The following is a 22,544-nucleotide window of genomic DNA, read 5'->3' as shown; positions in this document are numbered from 1 at the left end:
TGGGGACCCCCCCTTCCCCTCGTCCTGCAAGGACCAAATTTCGTCACATGGTTTCTCAGGTGACCAGCAACCACTGTGCAAGTTTTGATGAAATTCGATCCATAACTTGTGGAGTAATTGATGTTTTTAACAGTTAGTTGTATGGGAGGGCAAAGAAAGAGGGGAGTGGGGGGTTTCTAACCTTGACTATTGCACTCCCCGGCCCCTAAAACCCCTGTATACCAAATTTCGAGTCAATCGGTCCAGTAGTTTCGGAGTCTATAAGGGACATACAGACACAACTTGATTTTTATATATATAGAAGATAGAAGACTAGCTGATCCCGGCGAGCGTTGCCACGCCTCATTTCATCCTCATTTCTCGATTATCCGACGTTTCAAAGGACTTCCTGGTGACGAATCCGATCAGCTTCCCTTTGCATTTCCCGTTACTTCTACTTTTCAGATGATCGGACTTCCCGGTGACGTATTTGTTCAGGTTCCCTTTCCACCTCCCGTTACTCTGTTCCAAATGATAGGGCTTCCCGGTGATGTATCCGATCGGCTTTCCTTCACGCTTCCCGTTCCTTCCCGCTTCACGTTCCTTCACGCACGCCGCAAAACTCGCACCAGCTAAATTTGACTCAAATTGTTTGAACACTTTTCGAGTTTTGCTTAAAATTTACCAAAATTTTGTATGGGAGCCACCCTTTGTAAAGTGGCGAGAGGTTTCAAACATTCACCAGAACATTTCCCCTTCCCAAAAACTCCCACCTGGTTCGATTCTCGATTTCTTCGATCGGATTTTTCGATTTTCGATTTTTCTTCGGTTCGATTTCTCCCTGGAATTTGGTTCGATTTGTTCGAAAATAACCCGAATTATGCTGAATTTTATGTTATGTTTGTATGGGAGCCCCTCTCCCGGGAGGTGTGAAGTGTATTTTTTCTACTATATGATCCTAATTGCAATCTAGAAGGCTGTAGCAGTCCGTTGCTATCTCTCTTTCTCTCTCTCTCTCTCTCTCTCTCTCTCTCTCTCTCTCTTTCTCTATCTCTATCTATCTATCTTTCTATCTATCTATGTATCTCTCTCTTTCCCCCTCTCTCTCTCTCTCTTTCTCCCTATCTCTGTTACTCTCTCCATCTCTCTGCCTCTCTCTCTCTCCCCCTTCTCCCTCTCTCTCTCTCTCTCTCTCATTTTCTCTTTCTCTCTCTCTCTTCCCCTCTCTTTCCCTCTCTGTCTCTCTCTTCCTCTCTTTCTCATCTTCTTTAAAAATTAAATGCAAACTACGCAGTTCCCCCCAACATCACACTACTTCAAGATGGATGAAATGAGGGGTGGTGATAGGTGGAAGAAGGAAGGAAAAGGCTTTTAAGTGAAACCAATCGATTTAGAGACCACCAAAACCTAAGAAACGATACCCATATTGTCCTAGGACGTATTTTAAGGATTGGGGTTGTGTGGGGGCCCCTCCTTCCCCTCGTCCTGTAAGGACCAAATTTTGTCACATGGTTTTTCAGGTGACCAGCAACCATTGTGCAAGTTTTGATGAAATTCGATTCATAACTTGTGGAGTAATTGATGTTTTTAACAGTTAGTTGTATGGGAGGACAAAGAAAGAGGGGGGTGAGGGGTTTCTAACCTTGACTATTGCACTCCCCGGCCCCAAAAACCCCTGTATACCAAATTTCGAGTCAATCGGTCCAGTAGTTTCGGAGTCTATAAGGAACATACAGACAGAACTTGATTTTTATATATATAGAGATAGAAGATTAACAAACATGAGCGCCATGGAACTACAGGGTGATCCATCACAATCCATACTATTACAATGTTAAATAACTCCGCTATTTGGCAGTCAATTTAGACAAATGAACAAGATTCCTCAACGTCAGTGTATGCCGTTTTGTCATGAATCAATTTGCGGAAAACGGATAATTGTAGCACTGTACATTGAAAATAATCGTTCAGCTGTGAAAACTGTGAAAATTATGCGTGTCTTTTAATGCCGAATTTCTTCTGACTTCTTTCTGTGGGGCCAGCGTTTGAAGAGTAAGGTTTAAGCCAGCCAACCGAAGACCATTGAAGAACTGAAAGCCAACATCACAGCGGAAATTGCTGCTGTTACGTTGTCTATTACCGAAATGTTGTCAATACGATGAAAAATGCCCCAAAAAGGACCGCTTTTTGTGTGTCTAATGGAGGTGGTCATTTGATCGTTATTGTATTCTGCGTAAATCTTGTTTATTTGTCAAAATCGAGTGCGAAATAGCGAGGTTATTTAACATTTTAATAGTATGGATCGTGATGGATCACGCTGTACATATTAAGCAAATATTGACATGAATATTACAAATTACTGAGGTTGGGTAACCGAAGTGATTAGAATATTATTTTTATGCCATTGAAACTGTATAAGCTTCCAGACCTTGTATGCTATGTTCAATTTGCATGACAAGTACCATGACTAATACGGCGTCAAGAGCATAAAATAGATTGATCGAGTATTCGCAGTCGTTCGTGTATAATTTAGGGGATGGCCAGATGGATTCCGCGGGCTTGCGAGTTAATGTGAGCGGTATTTACACTAGGAAAAAGTATGAATTGTTCAGCAAACCCGGTGGTGAATTTGCCTTTTCTACTCAAACAAACTCTATCGTCTCGTGTAAATATTTGCGGCGTACATACGGATCCCTATTTTCAATTTGCTGGCCTTAATTCAACATGCACACACGCACTGCAGTGATAGCCATCGCTGGTTTGAAAGTTTATTAGATGAGTTTAATCGAAAAGCAAATAGTTGAATTTACACGTTCATCAGTCATGGTCAGTGCCTGGCCGGCTGGCGAGGCGGGCGAACGGGATCGAGCTAGCCGCTTTTGTTGATAATCATGTTGGTAATACATTTTGAATAAATTATTGTTTCCCCAGTTGTCGCCAGACCGGGTCCGGGCTGTGTGCTTGCTTGCGTTATCGTTCCGATGCATTTCTGTGCATTGCAAGTGCATTGGGCTGCGCCCCCTTTAATGGTCAAGCAGCGGTGAAACGGGCGCAAAAAACGCAAATAAAATAAAAAACAACCCTCAAATGTTGGCATTAAAGTCCGATTTGAACCGAGTGCAGTGAGTCTGGTGCGAGGGAATAAATGCACTTTAGGTGCATAATTGAGAAGCGGTTATGTGTGCTTACGGGATTACAGCTTTTCGTTCGTCGATCGGACCCCGCAAGGAGCGCATGGAGGTGACCGCTGACACTGGCAGCAATCGCCAGCTCAGCTCGACTTGAAATGCGCCACACTGGAACGAAAATCTGACAGTTTATGAACGTTAATTACGCTTAGTGAAGTGCGCTTGGGTGTTGCTGGCGTGGATATGTTATGCGCGCAGTGATTTGATACACACATTATCAGCGAACGTATCCTCTTCGACGGCTCGGCTGGATTCATCCATTAAAGGGCGTTTGCTGCCAGCGACAGGCGCAATCATCCGTCTTTACACAAGCATTTAAATTTTCAAACATAACCTAACACATCTTAAAGAGTTAGGCCACGCTTGGCGAAAGAATAAGGTTGTTTCGAACGGTATGCTAGGGGATAATGGTGCACAATTTGGGATAATTTCGTTCATTTCCATTGATTAACACTTGGATGAAATGTTCTCAGGAGATAGCTTCATAAAACTGCATCAAAGAAAAAGCGTTGCAACCAGATTTAAAATTACAGCCCCCCCCATTAAGCTGCTATTACGTTAAATCATGCTATCAAAAACATAAAACACGATTAGCTACTCTTAAAAGCGCTGAAAGTGGCCAGTGGTTTCGAGTCCTTTTCAGAAGACATGCGAAGGTGATCGAACCGAATCTATAGTCACCTTTCGGTGCACGGTACACTCCAAGCTTGACGTAACAGCTGGCGCTCAGTGGACTAGCTCTTTTTCATTTATCTTAATTTATTTGTGAGATTTTGTCGGATAATCATAACTCAACGATCAAGTCACCGGCTGGACCGACCGAGTCCGCAGGGTCGCCGAGATTCACATATGCGACTGCAAAGGAATCGGCAAGCCAATCGGCAAGGGTCCATCGGAGTGCCGTTTCTATCGTTTGGCGTGAAACCGGGTTTTAAATTTAATCTTTTTATTATCGCATTATGCTGAAATCCTTTCGGTCTCGCTTCCGGGCAGCGCTCTTTGTTCCAGGGAGCGGTTAACAATTGTTTTTTTTTCTTTCGGAGTGTTCTACCTGTGCGCCCGGAAGGTTGGCTTGGCCATTTTTCGGGTTTCTGGTCGGATTTTGTGCATTGCAATGTGGCGGAGATATAAAAGAGCGGAAAGCTATGCTGTGCACGCCGGATGAAGTGGGGTCACATTTTCACCGCAAACAATTGGAATGAAATTCCGTTTTTCGCCGAATTTGGGGTTGCAATGTACGGTGTCGGTGTCCTTACGTAGCCTTCACACTCGCCGGCTTGGACTCGGCAACCGACAAACCCCGCAGTAGCTAGAATAAGCACCTTCCGACGATGGCATTTAAATTTAAATCTCATCGAAAGCGTGTATCTTACAGCGAACATTTTAATGGCCAGTTTGAGCACGGGGGATCGGCAGGGTGGCACGACAAGGACTGGCACCCGGCCGCATTAAAGAGAGGAGCGAGGGGTCACTTGCTTTTATGTTCTCTCGGTTTTCGGATCGTTCCCGCGGATTCAGGACACGTTGCATTTCCATTTCCTTTGTGTGCCGGCGGAGGCCGAAGAAAGCAGCGTTGTCGCATTGTTTCTGGTGTGAACAAAACATGTTTTATAATTTCAAATAAACGACCACCCCAATGCAGTACGTGCGCCGTTGCGAAGCAGAATCCTCCCATGCCCCATGCTGTCCATGGCCACACGGCGGGCGAGGTGTCCTCGGAGCCGTGGAGCAGAATCAATACCAGGAGCAATTATTGGGCGCACCGAAACGTGAGGGTGTGTTGTTGGGCGAAACATTTGTGATTAGTTTCTTATTAAGATTTACTACTGTATTGAAGGCGATGAAAACAAATGCTTGGACTTTTTGTTTAAAAAGCTAATTAAGCTAAAGCTAGCTTTTTTTAATTTTTTTTTCATCAATAAAATAGATTTATTCAATAAGTAACTGAAAAGCTCGTAATTTGTTCGGAAACTCTCCGGAAACTTGATTACCGATTGATAGAAAATGCATAAAATTAAATGTCACAGAATTTTTTTACAATGGAAAAAATCAAGTATCGTGCAGTAATTTAATTTTCATTTTGGAAGGTTTTAAATTTTCATTTTGGAAATTTATGAACTAATGTTTGAGTCAAGCATTGGGTTTCAGAAAGCTGTGTGCAAAATGGGTGCCGCCAATTTTTTTTTGTTGCGGAATGAGTTTGGTTTCTCGATTACTTACCAATTGATAAAACAATAAATTCTGAACATAAGTGCAACCTTTTAGACCACCGTGTCGCAAGAGCATTTTAACAGTGACAAAAATCCATGATCTAAAGTTCGAATTATTGGATCATCCACCATATTCACCAGATTTGACCCCTAGCGACTTCCGTCTGTTTCCAGACCTAAAAATGTTGGAATGCGTGGAAAGCGTTTGTCATCAAATGATAGCTGTGGAAGCGTTTTTTTGTAGCCCTTCCAGATGGTCACTTCAGGGATGGAATGCGTAAATTGAGGATGAGGAGTTCTGTTTCATTAACGTAGTCATGTACTAGGCTGCTCATTAAATTCGGAGCCTCGACAACAAAGAGCGCTGCTACGAGCCTGATTTTTTTTGTGATATTGGTACACACTTGTTCAAATGAACGTATGTGAAGTTTCATTTCAATCGGTCACTTAATTTTTTTTTACAAGCCATTTAGTATCGACATGTCACAGTATTTTTTACAATGGAAAAAATCAAGTATGTGCAGTTATTTAATTTTTATTTTTGGAAGGTTTAAAAGCCAAGGAAAATTATGAACGAATGTTGAAAGTGTATAAGTACTCTTCACCTTTAATTAGGGGGTTAAAAGAGGGTTTTCTGAGTTTAAACATGGTCGTAGTAGCCTTTAAGACGAACCATGTCAAAAACGTGAAAAAAGACACAACACCTCAAATCGTAGAAAAAATACAGGATATCGTTTTCGAAAATCGTCGAACCACTGAAAGAGATTTACTATAAGGCCTAGCCATCTCATTGAGCAGTATAACCAGTATTTTGACTGAAGTTTTGGGTTCTTAAAAGCTGTTTGCAAAATGGGTGCCGCATTAGCTAAAAATGGAACAATGCACCCAGTGCAACAAATGGCAAAAATCCATGAATTAAAGTTCAAATTGTTGCGGTATCCGCCGTATTCACTAGATTTGGCCCCTAGCGACTTCCATCTGTTCTGACTTCTTCCAACCTAAAAAAAATCCTGCGCGGAAAGCGGTTTTCATCAAATGATGACGTCATAGCAGCTGTAAAGAATACTGTGACGTGACAAAAATACTGTCGATACTAAAAGGCTTGTAAACAAAAAGTAAGTGAACGATTGAAACTTTCCATACGTTCATTTGGATAGTGTACCAATATGACAAAAAAAATTTAGACTCGTAGCAGTTATCGTATCGTAGCCCTCTGTTATCGAAGCTCCGAATTTAATGAGCAGCCTAGTAAGTCTTAATACTTATTTATTTTCTCCACATGCTCGGGCATTTTGGCTTTTCCCAATCATCGATTGGCTAATCCGAAACTCCTGTTGTGCAGAGAAAGTTTATTTAACTTACGAACATTATCTGTTTTCAATGATCTGAACTCCACCGTCCCACAATTCATCTTAAGCTAAACGCTAAAGAAATTAAATGAAACAGCTCAACTACAATAGTGAAGGCAATAGTGGAACGAAAACGAACCAAAAAATGCAAAAGAACAAGAGTACACGTGATGAACAATTGGGCGAAAAACAATGGACAATGTCGGAAACACTTTGCTGACTGCAGAAGGAAGCCGAAAGCAGTGTAAATGTGGCCTCAAAATGGTCGCCTCGACAAACACCCTCACATCGCCACGAGCTTATTCATGTTTTCCTGCTTTCGAATGACCGTTGGCACTTTGGTAAAAATCGAGAAGCAACTCGCTCGAATGTTACTTTACTCGTTTGTCACCGCGAGATGTGGCTTTCGTTGTATTTGGGATGTCGTACGGTTTGCATTAAAAGGGATCAGTTAAGGGACTGCGCTTTCCTGTATCACGTTCCCCAGCGCGGATTGGTGCATTCCCCATTTCCTCACTAGGTAGATCATCATTTCACGCCCCTCAAATGTGTTAAAGGAACGTGTTAAAACGACTAAACTTTGAGTCCAACTATTATAAACGAAACTTTATACGAATACGAATCAGTACCGAAATAGGAAATTACTAAAATGAAGAACCCCCTTTGGAGACGTGTTCGGTACAGCTTACTTAACTAACACGTGGGTTTGAGCAGAAAACTTTTACCACAAACCACGACAAGAGCAGGGCAAGTGCGGTTAGCAGAGAGTGTTACCAAACGCATCGTCTCTCAACCCTCTGTGCACAGGAAGTTTGCATCGGACATACTCGGGAACACCGGAGCCCAGCTTTTGTTAAGTTTTATTTAATTAATCCCTCAAGGCAACGGAAAGTCCCTTCGGTGCTGTAACGGCGACGAATGGACGAATGGTGTGCACACGGTAACGGTTCGGAGAGCAAAAAACGAGTAAAATGGGTGTCAGATAGTGTTAAAAACGCTTAACCATAATCTCGCTTTTTCTCGCAGTCACCGGGCCATCTCTCCGGAGCATATTTTGAGCGTTTAATTACACATTTATTTTAATCCCGGTAAATGGTACCTTTGTGGTGTCGTTCGGTGCCAGAGAGTGTGCCTGGCTGCTGTTGTGCTTTTTCCAATGTTTCCTTCGCAATCCTTAACCAGCCCGGGCTCGGATGTATTGTGGCGGAGTCGAGTGTGCCAATCGGGATTAAATTGAGAACGATTTCAACAACCAGGTTCACCAGGTACAGCAGAAGTTCATCCACACCTTCGGATCTGTATCCGTAGCACTGTCACAATTCTCACTTTCCTCACCGCTACATCTTGCAATCGTCTCGCTTCAATCTCGAAGTAGCGTTGGCATGGCATGGCAAGGAACATTTTTCTAACACACCCAGGAAGGAAGCAAAAAACGCAATTACGTTTGCACCTGCACGGGCTGACACCTGGCCACTGGCAACTTTGCAGCATAAATAACAGCCACCCCGGCGCCCCTTTCCACCCCGACTTCGGTTGCATCCATAAATCGAAATTTATTGGTATCATTAGCGCCACCAGTCAACACTGACAGTTTTGATAAATTGTTTCCATATATATGCAAAAAAGAGAAATCGCTCCGGCCAACGCTCTGGCCTGGCCTGACCTGGCGGTACTGGCCGGAAGTGGTGGGTTTGGCGTCTTCTTTACCACTTTATGGCGATCGCAATTGAAGCACGGTGAAGCTATCCTTTTTTGGTGTTGTTGTGGGGCCGGAATGTATTTCTTTACCGTTTTCGCGGCCAAATCGCGCTCACTGATCGATGCACCGCACCGCGAGCCTCTTGTTTATGATTGAGTTGCACCGTGCAGTTTCTAGTTCGATTGGTTTAAGGCATGTTAAAAAGGGTCAAGTATTTAACTTCGAACATAGAAAACATTAATCGTGCTTTGTCATGTGTTGCTGCGTCTCAGATATTTCACAAAATTATAATTTTTCGAAGCACATGTTATCGAAAACTAATGATAGTCTAGCCTAGAGTAGACTAGTTTCAATTCTTTTCGGCTTCTAAAATTGCCAAATTGCAAGATGTAATGAGGCCACTATTGAAGACTCTCGATCGACAAACGAAGTGCTAAACATTGTGAGTTGTGTTATTGTGCGATTGCAATTTTACTACATCATTTTATAATGTTTTTAAATGCAGGGTTATCTATTTTGTAGTTTCGAAATTACAGGGCTGGCACTTTACAACTTTCGAATAAGTCTCTCAATCCAATTATTAGACTTTTAGTTGAGTATATGCCAGACAACAACAACAGAATAACGTGTTAAATTATTGAAACTTACTACAAACACGGGGATTCATACGTAAATACGTTTCGAACCATCAGAAGTGACTGTGGTCGTCATAATTGTCTTACTGTACAGTGCATTCGTGAGATTGTGCGAAAATTTGATGTTTGGGGTACAGTTTTAGATATTCAGTGGCCTTTACATCATCATAACGTTTGTCGATAACACGTCGTCCTCAACAAAAATGTTTTTCTTACGGGTCGTCATTGAAAATTATTTTATCAGAATCAACTGTTGCCTTATGTCCCGAGGCGGCCAACTGAACGATATTGTGTTTCACGCATAATGGTAAAGTACCAACTCGATGTAAAAAAATAAATATTAAAAGCTTAATTCTTCAATTGGAAAAGATTGAGGATTGAGAAAGGAACTTTAAAACGTGTCGTTTTTTAAACTAGAAACTAAATAACTATACGTTAGAAAAACGGTTCAGCATGTTCACATGTTTGGGAGAAAAGTGGTTCCGTGTGTGAAGCAAAGTGACTTTTTTCTCATCCTGTTCTTTTGTTTTTAGTTTTTGGGCCATTTCACACACAGCTAGTGAATTTTTTGCCGCACTTTTACCGCTGCCGAAGTTACCAGTTTTGAGAAAGTTTGGTTTTATTAAAACCAAGCATTTGGATGTTATCTTGCGAATTTCGAAATTGAATTGGATCGCCCCTAGGATCGCCCGTTAGGAAGCAATCTAATTTCACCATCCATATTGGAAAGTGACCTATACCAAGCAGCAAGTTTAGCGAGTGTAACAAAGTTATTTCTTAAGTTTCAACGATCCACGGCCAGGGCCTTCTGTGGCTCCGTCGGCACCGGTACCGTGTGGGGCGCGCCCTTTCAGCCGTCAGCCGCGCGGCGGATGTCACCGGGCTAAAAGCATATTACTTACGAAATTAGTCTCCCGGCACTCTGACATTACTTTTCATTTAAACTTTCTCAATCCGCCAGCGCCACCACCGGCAGCGGCAAGCCGGTGGGCAATGTTTTCGCCATGTTCGCCAGCCAGCCGCTCACGAAGTGCCAATAAGATTCATCAATACCATTTGTGCAAACCTCGTCACCCTGCCACCCGGATGCCAGGATCCGGAAAGCGACCACGGCCGGCCACCGTTACCGGAAACTTTTCCATTTAATTTTTTACTTTCCGACATTCGGCTGACACTTTCGAGCGAGGTTCGCGCATACGCACGCGTGTACGCGAGATCCGAACGACTTGTCATGATGGTGGTCGGGTTTTTTTTTGTTCAGCTTTAAAAATTGAAAAAGCTTTCGAAGCGTCAGAGAAAAGTTAAAACAAAACCCAAAGCAAACACAGCAGCCCGCGGAAGCGGAGAGGATTTTTTCGATAGCGTTCCAATACCATTTCTTGCCAACGTGAGGCTAGAGCATGGTTTCAGGTGCGCGAGCATAAAGCTCATTTTGCGTGCAACCGAAGGTGAAAAATCTAAGTAGAAGGTCGACCACCATTGTGCTGCGAGATGCGAGAGGCCCCCTCCTCGTTCAACTCGTCCTAATCGCCGGCCCAAATGCTCCTGCCAGCCAGCCAGTCGCCGCCCGAAGGGTTTGTTTGTTGAGCTCAGGATGTCGATTTTCGCTCCGGTTCTACGAAGTTGTTTATCATACGACGACGTCAGAAAATCCCCTTCGCAAGTATCACTACCGATCCTTGTGCGCGCTTGTAGCATGATGTTGTTACATGGGTTCACCCACGGGTACATTGCTGCACACGTGGAGTCGGTGTTGTTAGGTCCCCGGGGCCAAAAGGATGCACATGTTTAGCACTTGTGTTTGGGGATTGACCTCGACCCGCAACACTGCTGTGTGATTTACTGTGGTTGGGATATTTTTTTAGGGATAAAGTTTCCAAGGAATCTGTTGCCACCTGCAAAATTTTCGTCTCCGTCGAGAGTTGGTTTTATGTTTACCACAAAAAGTGAACGCTTGTATTATTCTGCATGGGATGGATAATACTGTGGATGGGAAAATTAGGAAAAACAGTTGAACAACGGTCTGCTTACGGTAATCAGAAAAAGCAGACTTTGTGAATCTATCTACGAGATTTACGTATCAGCACCGGAAACGGGACAACTGAGTGAGAAGCCGCTCGTGATTGTTTCTAATCGCAACCGCCAAACAACTGTGTTCGGGCAGGACTCGCCACTGCTGTCCGGCGGGAGCTGAACGCTGGACCTGCCCACGCGGTCAGTCGTCAGGCAATTCGCAAATGCAAAAGAACAAGATAAGTTGGGTGTAATGGAAGCAAAAGTCCTGGCATCCTGTTCTGGTTTGTTTAATTGGATTTACTCTTGCGGGTTGGTGGGCGTCGCGCAACACGGTGCGGTATAATGTGAATCGTTACAGAAAATTACACTTCGTTTGTTGTTCAATGGCGAAGAAGAGTCATTTTGTATCCAGCAATGGTGCGATTGTCTGGACGAATCAATGCGGAGTACGTGCATCAGTGAAAATCAAATGCCGAAATTTATGTGAAATGATTCAAACATGTTTGGATGCCCATTTCATAATTTTACAAGAGAATTGTGAAAATTTACCGCAAATGCAAGTAACCAAAACGACCCGAATTAAAAGGTTCAGTTTAAATATGCAATCAGTATATAAGCCTGAGATATTTGGTGGCTAATGAAGATGAATGAATTTTTGAAACGGATATTTCTGGACTCTTGATACAATCAATGAGTTACATAAAGAGGTTAAACAATTAAATTGAACTCTGCACATCAATAAAGCATTATCGAATATCATATGGTAACATCAATACACAGGTGGCATTAGCTTTGCTTATGTTTCTCAGAAGCTACAGGGTGGTCAAACAAGCGTGCACTTTTTCATTTGGTTATAAAAAAAAACGGCTGAAATTTGTTCGATGCTTGAGCTTTTGTTTGAAAGGTTAATTCATACCATCTCTATCTCTATATATTTGAGGAAGATTCGGATAGCAGTCAAGACCCAAGCGTCGTATCGCAACCTTACATCCCGAACGGCAGCGTCGTTGATTCGCCCAACATCGATACTAATGTTGCACACTGTGAGCAAGTCGAAGACCTAATACCTAACCCGCCGCCCACTCTGGACGTGGAGCAATCGTCATTGTTGCTGGAACTTGAATCCGATTCAGCATCTGTGATAACGCTGCAAAATCTTGACGATCAGAGCCGCACAACTCGTCGCCGCCGTAAAGACTCTCGAACCACGGTGCCTATCCAACTGCCGCCTGCCGCAGTAAAATACGAATCAGACGTGGATCTCGTTTATTTTACTGCGCCAGACGAAGATAGTGTGGCGGTAGCCGGGCCCTTAAAAACGGATACCTATATAAAAGAGATGTGCGCCGATGATCAACTGCCCGGTGGTGGTCTACAGAATGCCCTCGATAGCATATGTTCAGAACTTTCCGCGGCAGCAGTAGGCAATGGTGAAACTATTTCTGGCACAGCACAAACGGCAACACAGCCCGAGAATGATATTACTCTAGCTACGCAGGAGTCGGTGACGGAACAAACGATCGTTCTGAAAAGTGTCGAGTATGATGAGTGTGGCGAAGCGTTCGAGGATAAGTGTGACGAAACAGTTAACACTGGTGGTGGCACAGACCCAGGAAGCCTATCTTTGCTGGAAACCCAATCGTGCAGTGCAGAAGGTTCCTCATTACCATGGCATACGCGATCAGAGAGTAGAGCTGCATCCAGCAATAGGGGCGAGAAGCAAGCAACGCATGGAGCGGAAGCCGACTATGATGAGGATGGTGGTTTTTCGCTTGAAGACATTGACATCAATTCGCTGGTGTTGGTGGAAAGTCAGGATGCTAACGAACCAAACAAAACTATCTACGAGATTTACGTATCAGCACCGGAAACGGGACAACTGAGTGAGAAGCCGCTCGTGATTGTTTCTAATCGCAACCGCCAAACAACTGTGTTCGGGCAGGACTCGCCACTGCTGTCCGGCGGGAGCTGAACGCTGGACCTGCCCACGCGGTCAGTCGTCAGGCAATTAGAATAAAGTGCTGAGATTCTTGTAGCAGAAACGTTTCGATTGAATCCAGTGGGGGCTTCGATCGATGAAACGTCTGTAGGTCCTGCAAACAGATATTTTACGAGAAACGTAAACCAATGGGAAATGCAGAAGTACATAAATCTCAACGATTAAATATAGTTACATACGCTTCTGTAAAAGTCTAAGCTTTGCTTAAACCACGCAACCGCCTCGTCGGGAATCCGTCTTCCTTTGTACACACGTCGCAGGACCTGCTGGATGTTGTCGTCGTTGAAATGTTCTACGCTCGGCAACGTCCGAACGTACTGTGCCAACTTCAGAAACCGACCTTGTTCCGACCCAAGAGTATGGTGAAATGGTTTCAACTGTTCGTAGTTGTAAAAGTCATTTCCGGACAGCGTCGCCCATAGTGCCATGCCAGGCACGCTCAATTGAAGCTTCCGGCGAAGCGCTTCCTTACTGAAGGCGCGTGTGCGAAGCGTTTCCAAATTAATATCCGCTGACCATAACTGCCAACAGCCCTCGAAGATGAGGAAATCGGTATCATTGGAAATGATCGCCAACGTTTCGTGCTCCAAGGCATACGCAGCCAATTCCTGATCACATTCGGCGTGAAACGATACGATGACCCGTCCATACCTCTCAGCTATGAGCTTCAACTGTATACACGTGTTGCTCGGAATAAGATTACTGCGAGCTTTAGCAATTCTCTGCAAGGCTTGCCCTCGATTGATTGCATCGATAATAGTGATCATTCTCGTGTACTTCTCATTTTGTCGCGTCATCCATGTGTCGTATTTGTTTTCCTGCACATTACCGTCCCAAAAAAACACCAGCTCTGCTCCAGATTCCACCAACTGGGAGAAGAACTGGGCAGCTTGCTGTTCACACAGCATAACCTGCGATCCGCACAACACGCTGCACTTATTCCCACTAAACAAATGATGCAGAGCCATCAGATCAATCAGTATTAACGGTTTTTGTTTACGCCGTTCAGCCGAATTGCTGTGGAATTAGGAAACAAAAATGCCCGAAGAATGCGTGAAGTTTCGTATGCGCTGTCGAGTGCTTACCGTATTTCACGCGGTATCTGAACGTAATATACGCCGTCCTGCACCTGGCGCCCCATAAACGATTGTAAAAATCGCACACCCATTGCTGTTCACTGCGATTATGATTTGCGGTCTCGTTTCATTTGGAAATGGATTCAATGTTTTGGTTTCGCATGACAGACAAACGCTGTTGGTATGTCAAGAACCACACGAACTCACCCTGGATTTTTTTTTGTATTTTCCGTGTTTCGTTCTACGGTCAATTGACGGACATAACTTCTACGCACGGGATTCTTCTAATCTCACTCACACGGCAACGGGATTCGATCGAACAACCATGCACACATAGGCACATTGCCTCGGAACAAATGCACTGGGTGCAAATGCAATTTGCCGCTTAACTTCGCCTGCCGCTGCGACTCTGATAATGTTTATGCGTCCTTGGGATGATTGCGTTCGTTACTTACTTTCGAAGCCTTTTTGACTTCAGACTTTGCGAATGCAACCTGAAATGCTATTGTACTGTTCTTCTATCCAACCAGTTTGTTGGCTGCTGGATAAGTACCATTCTGCATGGTTTTTTTAATGTTCTACAACTATCAGCCTTGCATACTGGCCACTATGTACTTAAATTGTCCACTGCTAAACGAACAGTCATAGAGTAGTCGATAACGATCGTCGCCGACACCGGCGTGACAGGTGGGGGTTGGCGCGGAGCTAACAACCTCGCCTGTAAAAAAACACACCGTTACAGAAAGCAACTGAGATAAACATTGTCTCTGGGGCAGGCCAAGACTGACCGCAGCGGTTGTAGCCGGATAAGCGAAAGATCTGCGATCTCCACCATGTTCGCGTGTTGAAATGTGGCTGATATCGCCGGCGTGTTAGGACAACTGCGAGATTAGCCAAACCAAACCAGCAGTTGTTTCGCAGCAACACATCGATAAGCAAAATACGAGATGGATGATCCGAGAATTCGTGTCGGTCAGTTGAAGTGCGAGGAACATGAATTTTACGAAAGAGGCGTCTTAGCAAATAAAACTTATGTTGCAAACGGGTTTTTTTTGTACATTTATTTAACTATTTTACATTACATTCGCAAACAATCATTCAAAATCTATATCCTTATTTCTACCGTTTGCATTAATTATAGGTACTCCGCGCAGTTCAGACATTCTACCACAGTATGGTAGATCGAACATGTTTCATCAATATAGTACGTAAAATGTTTCAAATATACCACATTCACAAACCGTAGTCCGTAGTCAGATCTTTGTCCGACGTGTCTTACAGATCGATAAAGGTCAATGCTGAAACTGATCAATGAGCAGTAACATTAATGAATTTAAACATTTGATCAAAATCAGGTGCGAACGGGTACCGGTAAGGGAAAGCAGTCTACTGCCAATTCTTCTCTGCAGCTTTCTTGTGATTCTTGGTTCGCAGTTTCACGGTCAAAACACGTTCTGATGGCCAACGACATGCTTCCTTAGCTGAACTGATCAGAAAGAGCATTCGATGCAAATGAAAATATTTCCACCGTTGAATGTAGCCAAACACTTTCTAAATCTAATACCTTTTCGTACAATCTTATTAGGCTTAGATAATTATTTCTTACCCATACCTACAATTTTGTTATTTCAGTGTTAATAATCAATAAACAATATACGGATGCACACACAGGACGATACAAAGATAAAAAGGATGTTTAAAAACATTCTGACAGAAGTATCAGTAAACGCTGAAGCTATAGCAACAAGTACTATGCGTATCTCGTTCAAGTGTAATCGGAAAAATATGAAAACACATCTAGCCTTCATCTGCGCTTTCCGTTACACGCATCGTCATCATCATCGTAGCCGCCCATGCTTTTAGGGTTCGTGCTTCAACTTCATGTGCCGTTTGAGATTGGCGGTACGTGAGAGTACCGCGCCGCAAATTTTGCACTTCGTATTACCACTGTGAATATGGCGATGCATCGCCAGCGATTTCCAGGTGGCGAACGATTTCTCACACTCCTTGCACTTGAATTTCTTTGCTTCGTCCTTGGAACTTCCAGCACTCTCATCCGCCATTTCTCGTTTCACTTTTGGTTCCTCCGTCGCTCCATCGTCCGGAAACATGCCGTTCATACCGTCCATATCAACAATTTCCATTTCGAAGCAGCTCTGTCCCATGTGCTCGTCTCCTTCCGGTCGGTCGGCGATGGGATCCCCAACCAACTCGTAACCTTCCTGCTGCGTGTAGGACCCACTGTCGCCACTAGCCGCATTTAGGCCTTCTCCCACGTTGATGTACTCCGATATTTGAATTTTCACATCATTGTTAGTGGAGTGCACCGAGTCCGTGTACGTCGTTACCTGATCATGCTCCTGCCCGCTTTGTCCGTCGCTGTAAAGTTCCATTCCGTTGTCCGATTGGTTTCCGGTTTCGCTGTAATTGGTCCGGGTGTTACCGGAGACGTTGCCTCTCGAGGTTCCCGCGACCGGTTGCTTGACCGTTTGCGCCTTCGCCTTCACGATGCGCCTCGGTTTTTTTGGTCGCGCCGACGTAACGACGCTATCCACCAACTCCTGCAGTGTGGCCGCTTGATTAGTTTGGTTGGTTTGGACCTGGCCTTGCGTCGTTGGTCCTGCACCGACGGTGCGCTGCGGGACGGCCGTTACTACGGGAGGATCAGGCTTTACTTGTAGCTTTGCCAGTTGTTGTTGCTGAGTTTGTGGTTGACCAATCGGAACGGCCACGGCGGTCGCAATATCGCTGGATTTGAGTGTGATTTTATTAACAAACTGCTGAGAGGTCTGAAGAGCTGCCGCTGTGGATGGCTGGGTCTCGAGTTTCGTCTGCGGTACGATAGTGGAGCTCGACGGGAGCGTAAAGTAGACGGGTTCCGTGGTCGTGATGGTAGCGCTGGTGGCCATATTTTGTGACTGGGTCTGCAATATCTGCTGCGCCAGGGTCGAGGTCGGCTGATCCGGTAGATGATGGTGTTGTTGCTGCTGTTGCTGCTCATTGTTGGTATCGGCCAGTCCCCGAATCGATAGCATCTCCGCCGTGTGGAGAAACGAGGGAAGCGACTCCTGCAAAACGCTGACCTCACCCTGGTACATAAATTCCACCAGCGACATCAGATCGGTGAACTTGACGTTCTTAAATATGATCACAGGATGCTGTGATGGGTTCTCTTTGAAAATCTCCTTGAAGTAGGTGCTGCACGCCGACAGCAACACCTTGTGGGCACGAATCTTGCGGCCTTCGCAAAACAGCGTCACGTCCACCAGATCCTCCTCGTAGCGCAGTGCATCGAACGCACCCGTAATGTAGCTGGTGTAATCGTTCCATCTTAGGGAATACTGCTGCTGGCCTGTCATTGTGTTACGGTGTTTAGCTTCTAGGCCCACCACCCGCGGAGGGAAGTTGCGCGTAACACAAGCGTCCAGCCAGGAGCGCTCGCCAATCGCGGCAAAAGTGGTGTAGCTTGCAAACGATGGGAGTGCGACTCAGCAAATCGCAAGTGATTACAGTTACTATTCGTATAGGCGCGCAAATTGGAGTCACTCAGAAACTGGAGAAATCATCACAACTTTGTGAAAACACTCTCGACTACCAAGCCAAACCAAAGCGCGATTGGCAAAATCACAGGGCTGCCGAGGCGCCTTCTTTGACGTTAGGCCAAACTTTGCTGAATTGCGGACCAAAACTATAAAAATCCAATAAAATGAACCCTAGCTCAATTGAACGTACTTTAACCATTATGACCATAAGGATGGACATTCGCAATAACAATAATCAAGTTAAATGGTTAAACGCTGGGGTATAGAAACAAAACAAAGTAAATGTTATGTGTGTTTATGTATTAACCTTGCTTGAGAGTCTTCCGCTTTAAATGGTTCTGGTTGGCAACACTGCCCTCGTGTATTCGGCTTCAGCTTTGTTTGGTCAGCAAGCAGACCGGAATCTTGTGTTCTTGGCAGAAAATCGTATTCATACTAGAGCTGCGACAATGGATGATGATGCGGAAACGTACAAACTTTGGCGCATCCGAAAGACCGTGATGCAGCTAAGCCACGATCGGGGCTATCTGGTAACGCAGGATGAGTTGGATCAAACGCTCGAACAATTTAAGGAACAGTTCGGCGACAAACCAAGGTAAGTGTTTTAGGCCGATTCTTACGCTCGGCTTGCCGCGATACTGATGAAATTGCATGATTTTAGCGAAAAACGACCGGCACGCTCGGATCTGATCGTACTGGTGGCACACAACGACGATCCGACGGATCAGATGTTTGTTTTCTTCCCCGACGAACCGAAGATTGGCATCAAAACAATCAAAACATACTGCACCCGAATGCAGGAGGAAAACATTCACCGGGCCATTGTGGTGGTGCAATCCGGCATGACACCATCGGCTAAACAATCCCTCGTCGACATGGCACCGAAGTATATTTTAGAACAATTTCTCGAGTCCGAGTTGTTGATTAACATCACCGAGCACGAGTTAGTTCCGGAGCACGTCGTTATGACACCAGAGGAGAAACAGGAACTGTTGGCCCGTTACAAGCTCAAAGAAAACATGTTGATGAGGATACAGGCAGGCGACCCGGTGGCTCGCTACTTCGGTCTGAAGCGCGGACAAGTGGTGAAAATTATCCGCCCGTCAGAAACTGCCGGAAGATACATTTCCTACCGACTAGTGTGCTGAGGATTTACGGTGGCGATCAATTAAACGAAACAAAAGTAAAAAAAAACGATAAACTTGTTTTGCTGTTATTTGTAGATTGTTTTTATTGTACACGCTCGCCGAAAGAACAATCGGTTGTCGGGCCAGGTGTGTTGCTTACTCCGATGGTACTTCGATAGCACCGGACGAAATATCCTCAATTACCTCGTGTGGGGCACGGCCATCGATGGTGCAACCAACGCTGTGTGCCGTTCCGAGCACCTCCTTACAGGTTCCCGATAGCTCCCTTGCCATGGAGCGCGGTCGCATAACACGCGCAATGCTGACGACCTCATCGAAGGTGATATTGCCATTGTGTTTAACTATGGCAAGAATGGTAAATCACACGATACGCATCGGACGAGAAAAGAAAACACAAACTATTGTTATCGGACTCGATCCAGCTGTGTTATCAACCGTTCGATACTCACTGTTTTTCACCTTCTTACGATCGCGTGGCGGTTCCTTAAGCGCTTTCACGATCAGCGAAGCAGCCGATGGTACAACGGAAATCGTAGCCTGTCGGTTCTGGATCGTGAGGCAAACGGTGATCTTCAAACCCTTCCAATCACCAGTTGCCTTGGCAATGTCGTCACCAACTTTTTTCGGAGACTGCAAGAGAAACAAAGCATTGTTTAACATCCTGTGTGTGAAAGATATGGGACTGCGCGTGCACTTACCAGACCAAGAGGACCGATTTTCGGAGCGAGGGAGGAAGTGGCACCGACTTCTCCACCGACGCACCGGAGGTAAACTGCAATTAGAGCAAAACGAAACTATCAGCTTGGTTTGATTCACATCAAACCACCGTTTGATCCGTCCACAGGTGCTGGCCACGCTAATCAATGAAAGAATTGCTAAGGTAGCCCGAGCGGTACGATACGTGGTCACGGTAAATGCCGTCGGTCGGGGCTATGGTTGAAGAAAGGGTATGCACTGCTGGCGGGACGATAAAACATCCCCATCAAACGTACCGTGCTTAATCTCGTTCGGGTCGAACTTCGGTGGCATGCTGATGAATTGTTATGCACAGCAAAATTAAAAAGTATTGAACACTTCTAAGAAGTATGTTCACGTTCGGATCGTAAAGATGCCGGAAAGAGAGAATGAAACACAGCATCGCTGACAGCTGTCAAAAAGTCAAGTTTCCTTTTGACAGCCTCGCAACTATTTCCGGTGAAACTGTCATTGACAACGAATTTACCTGGTTTGGCGGGTAGATGGCGCACCTATATGATTTGAGAAAAATCAGATTGAAAATTAGAATTAAATAAATTGCAAAAAATTTCAGATTGCGAATTTGTTTTCCAAATTGCAAAAAATTTAATTTTTTTTTATTTTGATATAAAGGTGTTTCAAAAAGATTCGTTCAGAATTCATATTAATTATGAAATTGATGTTCCCGGCGCGCGTGGCTGCGCCTCATTTTCATCCTAATTTTATCCGACGTTTCGAAGGACTTTCGGTGTTCGACTATCCGATCAGCTTCCCTTTGCATTTCCCGCTACTTCTACTTTTCAGACGATCGGGCTTCCCGGTGACGTATTTGTTCAGTTTTCCTTTCCTCCTCCCGTTACTCTGTTCCGAATGATAGGGCTTCCCGGTGATGTATCCGATTGGCTTTCCTTCCCGCTTCCCGTTGGATACATGGCAAAACTCGCACCAGCTAAATTTGACTCAAATTGTTTGAACACTTTACGAATTTTGCTGCAATTTACCCTAATTTTGTATGGGAGCCACCATTTGGAAAGTGGCGAGGGGTTCAACAAGAAGAGAATAAGTTCATTTCGTCAGTAGCCCCTTGATCTTGGAATTACTGGCAGTGTTTGGCGGAAATTTCCAGACAGTAAAATCATTGCGCCTCCAAAACATCTGGCAACATGCACGAGAGGGACAATTGCTTGCTGTTGGGCGCTCTGATTGTCTCGTCTTAGTATATGAAGAAAAAAACATTGTGACGCGATCGGATTATAAAAAGTATCCTTTGGATCTAAGCTACCTCCGCACCAATTTTCAGCCAAATCGGTTCAGCCGTTCTTGAGTTGTGAATAATGAGAAAATAACGCGGTACTCTTTTATATATATAGTTTATTATTATTATTAATTCATGAATATGAATAATATGTAATAAGCAGAAATTTATAGGGTCGGAACCAGGTCGGTTTCTGAAGTTGGCACAGTACGTTCGGACATTGGATTCGGATTTCGACGACGACGACAACATCCAGCAGGTCCTGCGACGTGTGTACAAAGGAAGACGGATTCCCGATCAGGCGGTTGCGTGGTTTAAGCAAAGCTTAGACTTTTACAGAAGCGTATGTAACTATATTTAATCGTTGAGACTTATGTACTTCTGCATTTCCCATTGGTTTACGTTTCTCGTTAAATTTCTGTTTGCAGGACCTACAGACGCTTTATCGATTGAAGCCCCCACCCGATTCGATCGAAACGTTTCTGCTACAAGAATCCCAGCACTTTGTTCTAGGAGTACTGAACGGGGCGCCCCAAAACTGCACGTTGTATTTTTTTGACTACCGTTCCGAGGACTTGGGCAATTACTTTGATATCGTCGTGCCGCTAATTGCTAAAGTTGCTGGTATAATTCTGTATCATCGTCAACACGAACGGGACCACATTACGTTGGTTGCAAAAAAAGGACACGAAGTAGCTTATGCCCACCATAACATAGCGGCAGTGTTTCCGAGCGATATTAACGTTCCACACTTCATGGATTTGCTGTCACGGGACGATGCAATGATGGCAGCATTATTGGAGCGTAAGTTGCAGCTACTGCAATGGGTTTGTTCAGATGTCGTAGAGGACAACGCATTAGCAGCAGTGCCACCCGCGTTAAAGGTTACAGTACTGACCCTTGTTCGATTGGTCGAATGTCGCATTCTTCGTGTTGTCGAGGCAGACCTTCTTCTATTGATTGCTCACGAACTGCAGAGTGGCCAGTTCGTGCCTTCGCGAGAGCAGTGCCCAACACAACTCAACCCGCGAGCTTTTCGTATAGGATTTCTGTTTCAGAAAGTTTACCAAGAATTTGCGCGTGCCGCGCAAACTGTTGGCCTTTCAAGCGACTACCGTCCGTCAGCTCCTTACGATGGTCATCGCTTCCATAACAATTACGGTAAATTTCAAGATGGTCAGACAGATGAACTGATGAAGCCCACCGCTCTCTGGAGACTTTATGCGGCGACTGAGAAGCACGACAAAAGCGATCAATGATCAAATCCCTCAATTTATGAACAATAATTGAGGAAACGATCAACACAATTTATCACCAATAATTAAGGAAAACATCGTTGGGAAACAGCTTTGATTCAGATGTGCCACGTTATACTTTGTGTTTTAGTTCAAGTGAAGAAAGTTTTTAAAATTTCGATTATGTTTTGTTGTTATACTTACTATATCATAAATACAGTCCGGTCCGTTCTTCTAAGTAAAAAAACTGACTATATTAACTGTCCTTGTCACGCACTGTAGAGCTTTATAAATAGACTAGCTGATCCCGGCGCGCGTTGCCACGCCTCATTTCATCCTCATTTCTCGATTATCCGATGTTTCAACGGACTTCCTGGTGACGTATCCGATCAGCTTCCCTTTGCATTTCCCGCTACTTCTACTTTTCAGACGATCGGGCTTCCCGGTGACGTATTTGTTCAGTTTCCCTTTCCTCCTC

The 22,544-nt window shown here is 44.5% G+C and overlaps 5 protein-coding genes across 5 annotated transcripts; 2 read left to right on the top strand and 3 right to left on the bottom strand.

Annotated features, from left to right (window-relative positions):
* Positions 1-5,634: 5,634 nt before the first annotated feature.
* LOC128276009 (constitutive coactivator of peroxisome proliferator-activated receptor gamma-like) lies at positions 5,635-14,243 on the bottom strand. The gene is made up of 4 exons (XM_053014477.1): positions 14,161-14,243; positions 13,255-14,092; positions 13,083-13,169; positions 5,635-5,736 (listed from the first exon to the last, which is right to left on the bottom strand). The coding sequence occupies exons 1-4, from the start codon at positions 14,241-14,243 to the stop codon at positions 5,635-5,637; spliced, it is 1,110 nt and encodes a 369-aa protein (XP_052870437.1).
* Positions 14,244-16,010: 1,767 nt separating this feature from the next.
* Positions 16,011-17,643, bottom strand: LOC128276008 (protein abrupt-like). Its single transcript, XM_053014476.1, has one exon. It carries the CDS (start codon positions 17,508-17,510, stop codon positions 16,011-16,013), a length of 1,500 nt encoding a protein of 499 aa, XP_052870436.1. The 5' UTR covers positions 17,511-17,643.
* A 499-nt stretch (positions 17,644-18,142) lies between these two features.
* LOC128276010 (DNA-directed RNA polymerases I, II, and III subunit RPABC1) lies at positions 18,143-18,899 on the top strand. Its single transcript, XM_053014478.1, has 2 exons — positions 18,143-18,288; positions 18,355-18,899. The coding sequence occupies exons 1-2, from the start codon at positions 18,143-18,145 to the stop codon at positions 18,839-18,841; spliced, it is 633 nt and encodes a 210-aa protein (XP_052870438.1). The 3' UTR covers positions 18,842-18,899.
* Positions 18,896-19,954, bottom strand: LOC128276011 (60S ribosomal protein L12-like). The gene is made up of 4 exons (XM_053014480.1): positions 19,834-19,954; positions 19,540-19,613; positions 19,291-19,471; positions 18,896-19,182 (listed from the first exon to the last, which is right to left on the bottom strand). The coding sequence occupies exons 1-4, from the start codon at positions 19,868-19,870 to the stop codon at positions 18,977-18,979; spliced, it is 498 nt and encodes a 165-aa protein (XP_052870440.1). The 5' UTR covers positions 19,871-19,954; the 3' UTR covers positions 18,896-18,976.
* Positions 19,955-20,739: 785 nt separating this feature from the next.
* Positions 20,740-22,287, top strand: LOC128276007 (uncharacterized). Its single transcript, XM_053014475.1, has 3 exons — positions 20,740-20,781; positions 20,995-21,174; positions 21,269-22,287. Exons 1-3 carry the CDS (start codon positions 20,740-20,742, stop codon positions 22,088-22,090), a joined length of 1,044 nt encoding a protein of 347 aa, XP_052870435.1. The 3' UTR covers positions 22,091-22,287.
* Positions 22,288-22,544: the final 257 nt, after the last annotated feature.

Source organism: Anopheles cruzii, unplaced genomic scaffold (assembly GCF_943734635.1).
Source record: "Anopheles cruzii unplaced genomic scaffold, idAnoCruzAS_RS32_06 scaffold00288_ctg1, whole genome shotgun sequence".
Taxonomy (NCBI): Eukaryota; Metazoa; Arthropoda; class Insecta; order Diptera; family Culicidae; genus Anopheles; species Anopheles cruzii.
Note: the sequence above shows the minus strand (reverse complement) of the source record. Positions and strands in the feature narration are given on the sequence as shown.

Excerpts from the sequence above, each read along its gene's own strand:
- LOC128276009 (XM_053014477.1), bottom strand. The coding sequence starts at position 14,243 with ATGGGTGTGCGATTTTTACAATCGTTTATGGGGCGCCAGGTGCAGGAC. Across the intron at positions 14,093-14,160 it reads CAGATACCGCGTGAAATACG|CAATTCGGCTGAACGGCGTA; the intron begins GTAAGCACTCGA and ends CTAATTCCACAG. Across the intron at positions 5,737-13,082 it reads CTCAGCACTTTATTCTAATT|TTTGTTGTCGAGGCTCCGAA; the intron begins GCCTGACGACTG and ends GTAGCAGCGCTC.
- LOC128276008 (XM_053014476.1), bottom strand. The coding sequence starts at position 17,510 with ATGACAGGCCAGCAGCAGTATTCCCTAAGATGGAACGATTACACCAGC.
- LOC128276010 (XM_053014478.1), top strand. The coding sequence starts at position 18,143 with ATGGATGATGATGCGGAAACGTACAAACTTTGGCGCATCCGAAAGACC. Across the intron at positions 18,289-18,354 it reads CAGTTCGGCGACAAACCAAG|CGAAAAACGACCGGCACGCT; the intron begins GTAAGTGTTTTA and ends GCATGATTTTAG.
- LOC128276011 (XM_053014480.1), bottom strand. The coding sequence starts at position 19,870 with ATGCCACCGAAGTTCGACCCGAACGAGATTAAGCACG. Across the intron at positions 19,614-19,833 it reads CCCGAACGAGATTAAGCACG|TTTACCTCCGGTGCGTCGGT; the intron begins GTACGTTTGATG and ends CTCTAATTGCAG. Across the intron at positions 19,183-19,290 it reads TCGTAAGAAGGTGAAAAACA|TTAAACACAATGGCAATATC; the intron begins GTGAGTATCGAA and ends TTCTTGCCATAG.
- LOC128276007 (XM_053014475.1), top strand. The coding sequence starts at position 20,740 with ATGCACGAGAGGGACAATTGCTTGCTGTTGGGCGCTCTGATT. Across the intron at positions 20,782-20,994 it reads TGCTGTTGGGCGCTCTGATT|AAATTTATAGGGTCGGAACC; the intron begins GTCTCGTCTTAG and ends TGTAATAAGCAG. Across the intron at positions 21,175-21,268 it reads GCTTAGACTTTTACAGAAGC|ACGCTTTATCGATTGAAGCC; the intron begins GTATGTAACTAT and ends CAGGACCTACAG.